General features: G+C 36.2%; 1 protein-coding gene across 11 annotated transcripts in view; it reads right to left on the bottom strand.

Moving 5' to 3' along the window:
- Positions 1-16,699, bottom strand: part of ARB2A (ARB2 cotranscriptional regulator A) — a 274,609-nt gene that overhangs the window by 183,992 nt on the left and 73,918 nt on the right. For all 11 annotated transcript variants that reach the window (XM_020793259.3, XM_078386307.1, XM_078386306.1 and 8 more), the window contains one exon: positions 5,511-5,729. In XM_020793259.3, coding sequence (XP_020648918.1) covers positions 5,511-5,729 — 219 coding nt within the window. The remainder of the gene's footprint in view (positions 1-5,510; positions 5,730-16,699) is intronic.

The raw sequence follows: 16,699 nt of genomic DNA, 5'->3' as shown, positions 1-16,699 counted from the left end.
AAATCGAGTTCCTTAAACCTGTTCTTCACTTGCACTGTGTATTCATAAGGGATTTGGTTTAGATTATACAGTGGTACCTCGCTTAACGATTTTAACTGGTTCCAAAAAAAATCGCTATGGGAAAACATCGTTAAGCGAAACACGTTTTCCCATAGAGATACATTGCAAACTGGATAATCTGTTCCAATAGGAACGGATTGCCGTCCTTAAGTGAAAATCGCCCTAGGAAACATCTTTAAGTGAAACACGGTTCCCCAATTGAAATGCATTAAAACCTATTCAATGCATTTCAATGGTGAAAAAAAAATTCACAAAAAATTTAAAAAGACTCAGAAGAAAGCCAAATTAATTTAACGAAGGTTTTATTAGGTGCACTAACGATTCCAAGCATTTTAAACATTTTTAAACATTTTAGAATATTTCAAAAATAGCAAAAAAACGGGGCTGTCAAAAAAAAAACGAAACAGGGGACCTAAAACCAAAAACGATAAGCGAAACATGGTCCCAAAATCGCTAAGCGAAAATCGCCCATAGGGAAAATCGTTAAACGGAGCACAAGATCGCTCCGAAAAAGCCATCGTTAAGCGAATTTTTCGTTAAACAAAGCAATCGTTAAGCGAGGCACCACTGTACCTGACTAGTCCAGTGGTTTTTCCTACTTTCTTCAGTTTAAGCTCAAGTTTTGGTATAAGAAGCTGATGATCAGAGCCACAATCAGCTCCATGTCTTGTTTTTGCTGACTATATAGAGCTTCTCCATCTTTGGCTGCAGAGAACATCATCAATCTGATTTCGGTATTGCCCATCTGGCGATTTCCATGTGTAGAGTTGCCTCTTGTGTTGTTGGAAACGAGTGTTTGTGATGACCAACTTGTTCTCTTCACAAAACTCTATTAGCCTTTGCCTTGCTTCGTTTTGAACACCAAGGCCATACTTACCTGTTGTTCCTTTTATTTCTTGATTCCCTATTTTAGCATTCCAGTCCCCTATAATGATAAGAACATCTTTCAACACCAGTTTTATAAGGTGTTGTAAGTCTTCACAGAATTAATCAATTTCAGCCTTTTCAGCATTGGTGGTTGGTACGTAAACTTGGATTGCTTACTGCGATGTTGAAAGGTCTGCCTTGGATTCGTATTGAAATCATTCTATCATTTTTAAGATTGTATCCTAGTACAGCTTTTCCCACTCTTTTGCTGACTATGGGGGCTACTCCATTTCTTTTACGGGATTCTTGCCCACAATAGTAGATATGATAATTGCCTGAATTGAATTCACCCATTCCCATCCATTTTAATTCACTGACACCAAGGATCTCAATGCTTATTCTTGCCATCTCCTGTTTGACCACATCCAGCTTACCAAGGTTCATAGATCTTACATTCTAGGTTCCTATGTGTCAAGAATAATTTCCTAACCTGGCAGAACAAGGTTTGTATTAATGAGCATCCATGATTGTGCAGGTGTGCAAGAACCCTGAGTAATGCTGAGTCATGAATGATGCAATATCTGCTATGGATGGTTATATGCTAATATGTATAAGTATATATATGTGAAGCTGAACTGATGATGTATTCTCTACCACTGGTCCACTGCTTGATGTCATGCTGCCAGTTGGAACTGCTGTATATATTGTAAATATACTCTGGTGTTGGGAGAAGCTGCTTGTGTACCTGTGAGTTATCTGGACTGGACAAAAACTCTGCGCTAATTTCCGCCAACTTTATGTGCCAACACTATGCAGTATTTTTCTCTGCAGCATCAGACTTTCCTTTCACTTCCAGGTGCGTTTGCAGCTGAACGTCTTTTCAGCTTTAGCCCAACCACTCCATTAACTCTGGAGCTACTTGTACTTGTCCTGCACTATTCCTCAGTAGCAAGTTGGACACCTTCTGACCTGAGGGGCTCATCTTCCAGCGTCATATCTTTTAGCCTTTTGTTTCTGGTCATAGGGTTTTCTTGGCAAAGATACTGGAGTGGCTTGCCAGTTCCTGCTCCAGGTGGATTGCATTTAGTCAGAACTCTCCACTATGACCTGTCCATCTTGGGTGTCCCTGCACGACATAGCCCATAGCTTCTCTGAATTACTCAAGCCCCTTCACCACGACAAGGCAGCAATCCATGAAGGGGTGCTTCATGGAGAATGCTTCCATAGACTGTAGCAAAGCCTTTGACAATATTGATCATGAGAAGTTATGGATCGTTCTGAAAGAAATGTGAGTGCCTCAACACTTGATTTTCTTTATGCGTAACCTGCATTGTGAACGGGAACCTACTGTTAGGGCAGAACATGGAGAGGTAGAATGGTTTCTGTAGACAGAGTCAGATAAGGATGCATTTTATCTCCCAACAGAGAACATACGGAAAGCCAGACTAGATTCAGATGAAAGAGGAGTGAAAATTGGTGGAAGAAACATCAATAATTTAAGATATGCAGATGACACATCTTATGGGGAGAAAGCAGCAGTGACTTGAAATGACTTCTGATGAAGGTAAAAGAAAGTACCAAAGCAGGACTGCAGTTGAACATTAAGAAGGCAAAAATCATTACTACAGAAGAACTACACAATTTTACTGTCGATACTGAAGAAACTGCAATTATTAAATATTTTTTATACCTAGGTCCAATCATTAATCCAAATGGAGACTGCGGCTAAGAAATCAAAAGACTGAAACTCAGCAAGTCAGCAATGAAGGAATTAGAAAAGATAATCAAATGTAAGGAGATCAAGCCCAAGACCACCCACACTATTGAAATCCCAGTCATTATTCTAACTTATGTATGGGTGTGAAAGAAGGAGAATGAAGAAGGCTGGCAGGAAAAAATTGATTCATTTGAAATATAGTGCTAGAGAAGACCATTGTAGATATTATAGACCTTCAGACAGACAGACAGACAATTGGGTCCTAGAGAAAATCAAGTGAAAATCAAGGCAAAAATAACACAACTGCCATTGTCATATTTTGGGCATATCATGAGAAGACAAAAGTCTCTAAAAAAGAAAATAATGCTAGAAAAAGGTGAATGCAGTAGGAAAAGAGGAACTGAATATGAGATGAAATGGTTCCATAAAGAAAGCCACAGCCTTGAGGTTACAAGAGCTGAGCAGAGCTGTTAAGGACAGAATATTTGGTGATCACACTTTCATGAGGTTGCCATAAATCGGAGGTGACTTGACAACATGTAACAACAATGATCTCTAATGTATATTTACAAGACGATCATTTGAGTCTCTTCCTTTTCTAATTCCAGCCTGAACATCCAGCATTTCTCACTCCAAATATGCTAAAGGTAATGAGAACTTGAGTACAACTTTCCTTGCATGAAAAATTCAGTGGTTCTTTAGTTATTGTAACCTTTAACTCCTCCTTTTTTTTCCTTTTTTCTTTTTTTGAGACACGAAGGTATATTTTGCATTTCTACTCTGCCAACCATTTTTGTTTTCCACATCTGTTGGCACATTCTTGTTAGGATTTTGACAGATTCAGTCTCATGACTTGAAATAGTTCTATTGGTATCAGTCTATTCCTGGTGATTTGTCTCTTCCAGCTGCTTTAAGAGCAACCGGAAGACTTGCTATTTCCGAATGGTAAATTCCACTGATTCAGTTGGTCTACTTTAGCTGGGACTAGCAACTTTAGGTCAAAGCATCCGAAAACCATTTTTTTAAAAGTATACAGAAAGCTAAACAAAAATAGAAGCAGCTTTCAGATGAAGGATTCGTGATATCCAATGAAAGTTTCCCTATTATCTTGGCTTTACAGTTGGTTCAAATTAATATGCCAGGGCAAAAAGAAACATATCACATTGAACATATGTGGAACTAGGGCTTCAAAGACAAAGGAAAACTAAACAAGAACACACACTATTTTCATCCAAAGGTCCAGCTGCATAAGGAGTATTTACTTCTGGACTCACATAAATCTCTCCCATTCTGAAGCCCTTTCAGACCCTCTGGAAGTTTTTCTCATGGACTGTAGTCCTGAGGGGCTATTAGGTGAATGATTCTGAGAGCTGAACTTCCTGCTGCTCCTACAGAAAGATCTCTGAATTGAAGAAATAAATGAAAGTGAATTTGTATGAAATATCCAATCAGTAGGCCAACAAAGTTAATACAGTGCATGATACCTGATGTGCTCTTTACAAAACCATCAGAATGAAGGAAAACATAATACCTGAGAAGTACAAAAGATATTCTCCATGAGAAAAAGAGAAGATGTCATAGAATATTGTGACTATGATCTTGCATTCAGTATAAGAGTAAAAGCACAACTATCAAGTAAATAAAAAACTGCATCTGGTGCATTTGCAGAATTTCAGGATTTCCTTCCTTCCAGAAGGAGATGTTCTCATATAATAAAACTATCTAGTGAGCAAGTTATTAGACACCATTATTCGTTAATAACAGAAAGTATGCTCTTTTGCATTACTTGTTACTCCAAACTGTTGATTTACCTCATCATTTCTTGTTCTTTCTTCTGTTCACTACTCATTTAGAGAGATATATCATTTGTTTGTATTTCTTATAGCAAAACGATCTTCTGCTATAACTTGCCATTATCTTAACATAATAATAACCATGCCACCATTTCATATAATTATGATTTTTCTTCTGTTTTTCCACTGTTCAATAACCATAGGCAAAATGTTTCAGTGAAACTGGAGCAGGCATAGTATATTTTACTGTAGAATAAAAACACTAAATTCTCGTTTGGTTGTTTTAAAAAAGCATTTAAAGATGCTTGAATGCATCTAAACTGGATAATTCATCATAGCTTTACAAGGCAAAATGTGACAAAGGACAAATAATATTGTTGTGCCCCCTGCAGAATTAGAAATCCTTGGATAGCTCTGTTATAACGATCCCATGCTGACAGCATTACAGAGTGCAAAGGTTCACTGATTAAGAAAAGAGCAAGGGACAGAATTTCCTCATTGCACTATTCTTGAATTATTCTGTCTTAAATATTTAAGATATTAATAATTTCATCTTCCTTCGAAACTTTGATTGAAATACAATGGCAACCTACTAACATGGAAGAAATACATTACGGCAATACAGTGAACATCAGCATGTTGCCTGTGATATTGTTAATTTACCAGGCAACGTTAAAATATTTGATTATTATTTTTTAGAAGTCTAAGCATAATGCTCTAAATGTAAAGCCAACATCAAAACTACATTTAATAAATGATTCTTACACCCATATCAACTTTAAAATATTTCATACATTATGTTTCAGATTTGTATTTGTCTCTGCAACGCACTGTGTGTTACTCTAGGATTTATCTGCAGTTTCTCTTTGAAAACTGAAAATAAATTAATTTTTTTTCCACTTTCAAAATAAATGCTAACAAAAATGTCAATATAAATGAAAAGTTCTTACCCTCAGTATTACACAATTATATAAACACTATACACATTTTAAACCATAATATTTTAAATCACAGCAACATAATTCGAATGTTCTATTGTTTCATACTAAGCAGAAGAAACTACAGTAACTTACTCGAATATACAATTGCACAGTTTCCTTTTCTTTTTGTGGATTTCGATACTTCTCATAGAAGTCCCGTCGCTTCTTTGTATCTTTCTGGATTTTATCTTTTTTCTCCCTCTTTTCTGCAGGTTCATCCGAACTATCAGGAGACAGCTGCACAAGTGCTTTTGTCTTTTCAACCTCAATATAGTTCTCATTCGGATTCAGTACTATCACTCCATAACCTTCCTGTTTGAATGGAAGGAAAAGAAAGAATAAATACCAATTTTTGACTTTGAATGGTTTACATTTTTAGTGATTTAAATATAAATTTGTGTGATTTTCATAGAGCTGACAATGAATGGGATTAATTCCGTTTGTGTTTGTATCTGAATCTAGTGTCTCTTCTGTTCACATATTTGCTAACTCTTTGTTAACATTTTAATAACTTTACAATATTTCATGTGATTCATGAAAAAATCAAAGAAATAAAAATCAGTTCTAGAATCATGATGTATACTTAATGCTCCACTGCTAAAAACTTTCATATTTACTCTGTGTACACTGACTGATTTCAGGGGGATTTAAACAGTTGAACTATGTCCTGGATTGCAATTTAAAATGTTAAACACTTCTGTCTAATTCATCAATGGAAGCACCAATAACAATCTGTATATGCTGTGATTATTTGACATGGCTTGGAAATCAGTGATTTCTAAGTGATTGCTTACAAATCTGTGATTTCACCAGCTTCAACTTTAGCAACAGTATAGGGATTAAAGATGTATTATGTGTAGCAACCATTAGAGGGGGAAATATTAAATATTTTATTGTATTTCATTTTGCTCTGACAACTGTAATTAAAGAATATTTGAATGAATATAATAAAAAAATCTCTAGACATTGTTTAAATGAAATAGAATACTGCCATAGCTATAAAAATAATTTTTTTAAGAAAGCAAAGGAATTACACACAAATTACTTCCCAATATTATTATGAAATTCTTACTTTTAACTTTTTTTACTACAAATTCCAGGTAGCAACATTAAAATTATTTTAACTTAGTTAATAGAATATATAATTTCTGCCTAACAAGGAGCCAAAGTGAAAAGATGAAAGTCCACCTTTATAGATGATCAAAGGTAAACAAATCTACAGCAACAAAAGATACTTTATTCAGTGTTGCTTTATTCTAATCTGTGTAGCTATTCAAAAATCTTGTAACTCATTGTAGTAACTGTCAGGTAGACAGATTGTCACTTGGTGATTTTCTACAGTTGGACACACTTGGCTAGTTATTAAAATCACATTTGAAGGAAGTTCTTACTCTTCCTTGTGCCTGTACAAGCTTTCACGCCCTTCTCAAATTTCTACTATACCTTCTCCTCCCACCAAAACTAAGTTAAAGAACACTGTTGCACTCTGTTAAGCAGGGTGAATTAGAGGCATTCAGTTCACTGTCTGTGGTGTAAGGGAACATGGTAAAAAGGTCACCACAGGCCAAAGAGAAAATTGCCTCCTTCTAGATTCTGTACCATGAGTAAGTGATCTCCTGTCATCTTTTTTCCCAGCTCTTCCTTCTATATTCACACATACTACCCATATGCTTTGGAACTGTGGTCACGTATAAAGTAAAAAATTGCAGTAGAGTTATTATATAAGGAATTAAAATGCAAAATTTAGCATCAGAGCATCCTGTTTTTATTACGTACAATTCATTAAAAGCAGAAAAGATTGCAGCCTTCTTGGATGGATGCAAAAGTATTAATGAAATAATACGAATGTCCTTTTCATACTATTTTTAAAATACTGAAAGGAAAATATGGCATTTTTTATAACCATTCAAAAATAGTGCCCTTCACGTTCAGCACTTTAGTTTGCTACTCATGTTTGTGGCCTATGGCAGGGTGTTGTGGGGTTTGTTTGTTTGTTTGTGGGTTTTTTGGGGGCAGATTATTGATCCCTTTGATTTTCTGTACAACGTAAGATGTAAAATTCAGGTATTTGTTATGGTTGTACATGTGTTACTGAAATGTGAAGTTATGTCCACAAAAGCAGACATACATAAATCATCAGAGAAGTAAAATTTGTCTAAGTTATTGATTATGTAGCTGAAAATTACATGACTCATTTGTCCAATTTTATGAGGACATAACATCAATTTTTCACTGACACATCAACAGATGAAAAATGATTCCATTTCAAAAATCACAGCTTCATAAATCAATTAAAGGATTTTTATCAATTAGGTTTGAATAGCACAAACCATCTCTCAGTATGCCTTTAAAACTTTATTCAAATACCATGTTTGTTAAAATAACAACATTAAAACACTGATACTTTAAGGAATTCTATCATATGCTTCATGATTTCTTTTTAAAAATCTATTGTAAATGTTGTCGTGTTTGTAAGAAAGTTGACACAGTGTCATACTTTTTTCCGCCTTTTGTCCTTAGCCACTGCAGCCTAAACTATATGAGGAAAAACAGGCAAAGGAAAGAGGATTAGGAGTAAAATACAATACTTGCTAGGATGAAAGGGGGTAGAAATGCAATGTAACATACATAACTACAGCTGAATTTAACCTCTATTGGTATTACAAAATTGTTACCATCCAAAACTATCAAAAGTTAATCTAGGTCTTTAGCCATAGGCTGACCTTTCTTTCTTCTTTACCTGTAGAAACACCAGTCATTTTTCTTTTTAATATTCCACCAACATGTTGAGTATTTGGTTCCTGAATTGTAAAGATCTTGAAAACAAGTTGGATATCACCAAATTCCCAAGATTTAAGCTCACCTAATTTCAATGTCCCATTATTGTTTCCACCAAGTTAAAGCACAACGATCAAACTATTCTAGGCAAATAGTTTAAATATGCTGGGACAAGCAATAATATAAAGCTATAGACTTCTTCAAAGGGCTCAAACCTGTAATGTACCCTTTAAAAAACTGGGTAAATTATACTGCCATCATTTGAAAAACACCTCTAAACCAGTATCTGCTTATAAACAGTTGCTACAAAACTTGCCTCCAATATAGGCAGCTACTGTATGAGATGCAAGAAAATCTCTTGGAAATGAAATAGATTCACTGGTTAATTTTTGAAGACTGTTTTCATTTATAGGCAGGAATTCCATTGTGTATCAGTTACATTTTAGGACATCCTTGTAAAAAAAGTGACTCAACATTTCCAAACATAATCTGAAGTTCTGGTTTTCTAATGAGTAAAGGTTTAGGACCTTCTAACTTTTATCTATAGTAGAAGTATACTGTATTCTGCAAAATATCTCACATTATTACCAGCCAATTGCAACACAAGATATTTGGGAATTGAATCCAATATTTTCTAAGGTCCAAGTTCATCAGCACAGGCCAATTAGTACTAGGTAACAAAAAGTTACTGCTAAAATAAGCATTTAGCTACTGTATATAGCCAATCACTATAAGCCATCATCTATTCTAAAATCCACTATGGAGGACAAGCACTGCAGGTCTATTAACTGTTGTGACACCAAAATGTACAGCATCTGATGGTGTTAACACAATTTAAACAACGGTTTCATCAGATTTCAGTAAGCATCATTTTCAATCTTTCATATGAGCTTATTTGACATTAATTATTCAGATGATGGCTATAGTAAAAGCCAGCTTAGAGACATAAGAATGCAGGTTACACAGAATCCTAAGAAAAATTATTTGAACTCAGTGTTACACAACTGCTACAAGTTTATCAGATAGCAAAATGAAACAATAATAATAAATAGGAAAAAGGTCCACTACATACTTTTTGATGTTTCTATAAAATGCTTATTTTATAGAGCATTATGGGCACATCCAAAAGTCTTATGGCATGCTAGCCAATGAGACAACAGTAAACGGCAAAAATTATTTAAGATACCTTCTGGAACTCTACAAATGTCATGTCTGGTCAAATTGATTATGAGCTAAAAGCATTCAGCCCTGCATATTAATCCACCTGGCTGGGATACCATATGTGACGAGAGAGGTCAGAGGCTAGAGTGAAATCTTTTGACCTATGTCCCTATCTTTCTGGCCTGCAAGTAAGAATCTGTAGCACACCACTTTCTTGAGCTTTATCAATCTGACTTTTTAAAGAATAAATAAATAAATAAATCTATTTAGACCATTTCAAGCCGATGAAAGTAAATCCTTCAGAGAAAACAAGTCTTGTAACCTAGATCTGTGCATGCTTAACATGGACACAGGAATGGTCATTCATCTTTCTGAAAGATGTATGATCTGTTTATTTCCCATCTTTTTAAAGAGAAGGGTACCTATGTGTCACTGTTGCAACATCCTAGATGCAACAGTAGGATGAGGTCATGACAACCAATCAGAAGTCACTAGTGAAGCGTAAAAGTAAACATAGCTTTGGAGATGCAGCTCAGCTTGAAAAATGCCCCCTCCATTATTTGAGCAATTTTCTCAAGACGTGACCTGAGACCGAAACGCCTGAAATGTCAGTTGACTCCTTTTTGTATTTTCACCCAATGTGCATTTTGGCAACTGCACCCTGCTAATACTTTGTAATATTTTCATCCCAGTTACACCTCATCTCTCTGGCTCCTGAATTCCACTGCTGTGTCCAAGTGTGTAAAAAATGCTGTGTTACTGCCAAATTCACATTGTTCCATCAAGTTTCTAACTTAAAATAGCTCATCAAGTTAGGCAGGAAAAGAAAACATGCCACAAAAAGTTTTTAGGGGACCACCTGTTGTCTATTATTTTTACATAGCACTTACTCATAAATCATAACACAGGGTAATTAATCAAGCTGTCAAAGAAAAGGTCAAAGGTTAGGTAGGGGAGTCAGAAGGTCAGGCATGGGCTGATAGAGGTCAGGGTCACACCACATTCCTCATTATCAAGTTGGGATGAGAGACGGCCCAAGCAAACAAAAGTGAAAGCAGATGGAGAAGTGAGTGGATAAAAAAAAGAAAAAGAAAGAAAACTTCACAAACAAAAAGTGAAAGAAGAGTGTCAGCTGCCTTCAAATAAAGAGCAGAATAGAACTGAAATACACTGAAATGTGCTCAAAAAGTCTAATACAACACAAAGAACATTATTTTCATTACTGAAATCTAATACAGATTTATTTGGATTATCTTCTCATGGAAACCAAGCGATACGATATAACTGCATTGCTTTGAGTTTTTCAATGTTACCAAACACTTTTCAAGTAAATCTGGAGAAAGGTAGTACATTTGACCATAATCACAAAATGCTGCATGTCCTTTTTGTCACTACAACCTACTGGAACATAATAAAAAGTGTTTATTTGCATGAAAAATAGATTCTGAACTATACTCTTCATACACATACACTTTCATTACCACAAAGCATCATAAAAGTCTTTCTGGATGACACAACAGTTATAAAATATTCTATCATTACACTGACCTGAATTAGATGCAGAATACTGTGCAAAATTAGCTGTCACCCTTTCCTCAAAATCTTTGTTAATCTCATTTTGAATGTTTGCAGCTTTATCAACACATGCATCAATGTCAGCTCCTTGGTTACTGAACCGCTGTACTTGGAAGAAGATATAATTAAAATGTTTTGGCACAGAAAAGGTGAAATTGTATCTTCCCCTATTCCCTGAGGAATCTGTAAAACATGTAGGATGTATTGACAAACATACACCCTTGTCTAGAGCCCTGACATTCCAGGTCACAAACTGCTATTTATTTCAGAACATTTACACTTACCCACACCATCACCTGCTGTGCTACTAACTTTTAAAGACTGCTCAAAGTATAAACTAAAAACACCTTCATGCCTTTCCTGACAATTTTGATTCCTAAAAGTTTTCAGGTTCATGTTCATTGATGTTAATTTTCCTCTGTATTTTAGTCTGGAGACTTTTGAACATTAAGGAGGCTTTAAATTATGTGTTTATTTACATAAAGTATGCATTATTGTATCAGATGTGTTAGTGCTGCAAAATCACTATTAGCAAAGAGCATATATAAATGAAATTAAATGTTGTGTTTAATTATTAGTATCCTATCCCAAATTTCAGAAATGGCAGTATGAGCAAAGAATCTAACTTTTAATATACATAATTAGTAATCTGAATTCTTCATTGTTTAAAGGTCAAGTACAACTGAAATAGTTATTCAAAAGGCACACAGTGGACAAACAAAAATGAAAATATATACTTAGAATAAATACACACACACATATATTGAGCAAGTATTGACTTCAGAACATATATTATTACTATAATCAAGAAGACACACTAGGTTATGTACCACCTTAATTTGGATGGAAAATAAACAATGATGAATCCCAAACATTTACTTACTAGCAAAGAAGCAAGTATAGGATGAAGATGAGCTATATAAAATGCTTCTGCTACAACATCTTTGCAAGACATGAACTCTGTCAGTACCACTGGAATATTATGATGCAACAAGAATAAATGATGCAAAACTACAGTGGTACCTTGCTAGATGACCCTGCAAAACGACAAATCTGCATAACGATGACGTTTTGAGATCGCTATAGCAATTCGCAAAACAGTGATTTCAATGGGCAATTTTTGCTGGACGTTGATTTGGTCCATGCTTTGCGGACCGTTTGTTCGCAAGACGATGATTTCTACAACTGATCGTCGGCTTCACAAAATGGCTGTCCTGTGTTTTCCGGACCCATGCTTCGCAGGACAGCCATTTTTACAGCTGATCGGCGCTTGCAAAATGGCTTCCAAATGGGCAATCTTCGCTGGACGATGAGGTTTTCCCCCCATTGGAAAGCATTAAACGAGTTTCAATGCATTCCAATGGGGAAATAGCATTTCGCATGACGATGATTTTCACGGAATGAATTATCGTTGTCATGCAGGGCACCACTGTATTACCTATAAGCCTAAAGTCATAACAGAACTAGGCACTGACAATCCCCCTGTCCAAAACTATTGTTGGAGAAAACTATGTAATTATACAAGCAATTTGCACTATCTGGAAGAATACTTGTTGTGTAACTAGTTTTCTCAACAAAATTCAAGTGTTTCAACATGCTTAATTCTGCTTTAGATTTAGCCCGTAATACACACTTTTAAACAAATGAACCATTTTTATAAATGTCTGCAAGGTGAACAACAATGTACAACTATTATATTTAAATTAATATGTAGACTTCATGGGATTGTACCATGAAGGTCATAGTGCATACAGATAACCAGTAGCTTGTGCAAAGAATATATTGGCAAAAGAAAAAGAAACCTTCAGTTTAAAGGAAAAAAATGTGTCTTTATTCAAAAAAGTAAGGAAATTCAGATGACAGATAAACCAAATATGAACACAATGGTCAAAATCATGTTGCTTAGTGTATTATGTCAAAACTAGAATAGGCCCACTGAATGGAAGTTACGGAGAAGGTGACTCAGCAAATCCCTGACTCAATGGTCCTAGTCGAGTTGTGATTTACTACTCTAAGTTACAGAATTTCAATCACTGATGCATCTTTTTTCTACCATAACTTCCAACCCTATTAGATATACTGTAAGAGGAGAGCTCCTTGCTTTGGTTCCTTAATTTTTAAGAGATCCCTAGTACTAATTTTGTCAAAACCAGCAAGATTATCTTCCCTCCCAACACAGAACAATGGGATTGGATTAGTAAATATATATCTGTAGTTACGACTACTCAAAGCCTCTGTTCCATTTCAACTCTTCAGATTCACTTATGATACACTATACAAGTAGAGGAGTAGCTAGCAGAAATTATGCTGTACTGTTTGAGTGTAAGTTCAGGGTGTACAAGAGTGCCTCCACATGTCTGTGTTTTGGGCTACGGGATGAATGTGGATTGAATTTCCTATGCTTTTGCTTTAAACAAAATGTCTTTTTCTCTGAGAAATTTCCCTGGTTTTTAAAATATGAGAATGCACAGATATGCATTCCTGCCCACTCCCACACACTTCTCTCAATCCATGTTGTTAAAATGCATTACAACAAGGGAGGCCAAAAAGGTGAATATGAGGTATCATGCCTTTTCGATTGTGGCATCAGACTCTGGAATAAAATACCTACAAAGACTCCTTCTCTTCTTATGTTTAGAAAGATGATAAAGACTAAATTAAAAAATTGACTTTAATAACTGAATGCTGTTAGGATGCTGTCAACAAAAGGTTTTTAAAAATCAAATCTAGATATTTTTATAGGGTTGCTCATATTTATGGTTATAATTATTGGCTGCAGTATCACCGTATTGTTTTTGAATTGTATTTTTTGTTATTGTGGGGTATTGATGGTTTGTGAGTTTTAATTCTGTGTAAACTGCTTGCACTAATGGGACAGTAAATAAGTTACAGAAAAGGAAGTCTGTGTTTACTGAACAACTGAAGGTATGACAATAAAACCACTTTCACTCACAAAAAAGCATCACTATTTAAGCCTCTCCTAAGGAGGCAAGGTCCTGCATGCTACAGATGGGTGCTGCCCAAGGGAAACGTTTTCATGATCAGACACGCCATCAAAAGCTAGTCTTACCCAAAAGAAGGTAGGAAACCACAATTTTTATCCCATAATTGCCACTCTAAATCGTTCACATGGGTAAAAGGCACAAGTGGGAACTTCAAGCTCTTAGAAGGCAGTAGGATGAAGAAGCAGAACTACCGCATCAATAAATGGCAGCATAATAAACAAGTTGCCAAAAAGGAAAGGAAAGGAAGAAAAAAAGCAGTCACCATTCTTAGTTTTTATGAAGGAGATAACACAGAAGTGTCTCATCAACTATTAAATAAAAGGCTGATGGAGCCACCACAGAATAAGATGGTTTTATGAGCCCTGTGAGGAAAGACTGGAAGAACTGGGCATTTTAGCCTTGAGAAAAGAAGACTGAGAGAAGATATAATAGTACTTTTCAAATGCTTGAATGGTAGTCATACAAAGGAGAAGAAGGATCTATTCACAATCATCCCAGATTGCAGGACACATAACAATGGACTCAAATTACAGGAAGCCAGATTTAGGCTTAGTATCAGGAAAAATTCTTAACTGTTAGAGCAGTATGACAATGGAACCAACTACCTGGGAGGTGGTGAATGCTCCAGTGCTGGAGGCATTCAAGAGAAAATTGGACAACCATTTGTCAAATCTACTTTATTTGGATTTTTGCATTGAGCAAGGGGTTGGACCCAATGGCCTTATAGCCCCCTTCAAACTCAATTACTCTTATGATTCGATGCATGAATTCAAACACTGGAGAAATATTCATGATCCAACAAAGGTCATACATTCTATCAAAACCATGTTAACAGAGAACTTATATGACTGAGTTAAAAATCTGGAACCCTCTAATTTGAATTCCTTCTCAATCATGAACTCACATGCCTCTTCATGGTTCTTCAGGAGGCACCCTCTATAAAGCATAAAGTTATTGAGAGTATGGTTGTTGTGGGTTTTTGGCAACACTGCTCTTTGGCAGTGTTTTGAAGGTTGTTCTTCCTAACGTTTCGCCAGTCTCTGTGGCCGTCATCTTCAGAGGACAGCACTCTGTGCTCTGGTATCATTATCAGGTTTGAGAGTATCATTATCAGGAAGCACTGCAGCAAGAAATAAGCTGTAGAATGTGTCTTCAGCCTTTTTCCAGGTGAGTAGAATGAAGCTGTCTGTAGGTGTATGTTTGTGGGCTGTAACTCCCAGAATTTTGCCTAGGAAAACATTTGAGAATTCTGTGATTTGAAACAAAAGAAGCAGAAGCAGAAGAATGGCACATCTCTAGTGTCTGCTGCACAATGAACAGCTTGCCAAATAAATGACTGCTTCCACAAGATTAATGACACATGCGGTAATCCCCTACAAGATCACTGTTATTTTGGTTACTTGTGTTATACAAGTTCCAAAGAGTCATATATAGAGATGAGTATGAACCACCAGTTTGGTACTTCACCCTGGTCCATTTACCATCCCTCACAGCTGTTCCGCAGTTCAGAGCCATGGCCCTCCCGGCAGGCAGCCACTCAGAGGCAGCACCTGGAGGATGTGGGGCAGGGAAGCCAGGGCACTGCTTCCGAGTGGGTGCCTGATGGAGGGGGTGGGGCACCAAACCACAGAACAGCTGGGGGGGGAGAGTTAATGAATTGGGCCAAACCACTGAACCAGAGGTTCATGTGGCACCTCCCAGAGTCAAATCAGTGGAAGTTCCATCTTGAAGCTACCAAAAGTTTCTTTGGGGCAAGAATACTCCTCCTTACTTGTTTACTAAGAAAAATAACTGAAAAATGGGGACCAAGTGGCAGCAGCAGAAGGGGCATTCTGAGAGATTTCTGGAAAATTTCCAGAATATAGAACAGATGAAATAGATACAGTGTACATGATAGGTGAGGAGGTATTGCAGTTCCACTTGCAATATGAAGGGTCACAGGCTTCTTTCACAACCAAAAGACCTAAGTAAGGAAGCTCCTGACAGCAAATGTTACCAGTGGAACCCACTAAAAGTATAATTCCTGGCGACTATTTCAGCCAGCCCTACCTGCTCCCCCATTCCACAAGTTGTAAGGTGACTGAAAAGGACAATTTTGTCCCTCATTCTTCCCTGTCTTACGCATATTTTTCCATTTTTCTTTTCAAATTGACAAGCAAGATCCTATAACTGCGACATTGTGCATGCTCATTCCTCACTGGACCTTTTTGGAGCAAAAATAGTAATTTAATAATATCTTGTACAGTACTTATCTTGGGTTTCTGATGGCTTTGTTTCTCACTACCCCTTGTGAATTTATTATTAGAAGGAATAAATAAGATCTACTTGGCCTGGACAGGCCAATCCTTTTTCTATTTTTCCTTTTTCAACTGACAATCAACACTGACCAGAGGATCCCTGAGGATGCTTAATCATCATCAGTATGTTCTGGTTTACTGTGTATACAGCTTTTAGTCCTCCATCTTTTAATTTATATATTTTACTCAGGAAGTTATCTCAGTTTATAGAAAATGCATTCTTATTTTAGAATGATATCACTTAATTTGCAAAAGTGAAAACACCCACCCATCTTACTCTTAAAGCGAATGTACAAATACATGAAGAACACTTTATTTCTCTGAGGGAGAAAACTAATATGACCAAATTAATGAATTCTGAGGCTTCTAGTACCTTCATTCTTATATATATAAAGTCCGACGTTACACGTCCAGCAAGGGGCACTGTTTTCTTCTTAAAGTTTGAAAAGCTAATTTTTTTTGTTTT

This window comes from Pogona vitticeps, chromosome 2 (assembly GCF_051106095.1).
Source record: "Pogona vitticeps strain Pit_001003342236 chromosome 2, PviZW2.1, whole genome shotgun sequence".
In the NCBI taxonomy this organism is placed as follows: Eukaryota; Metazoa; Chordata; class Lepidosauria; order Squamata; family Agamidae; genus Pogona; species Pogona vitticeps.
The sequence above is the reverse complement of the archived record's forward strand: the minus strand, read 5'-3'. Positions and strand labels throughout refer to the sequence as shown.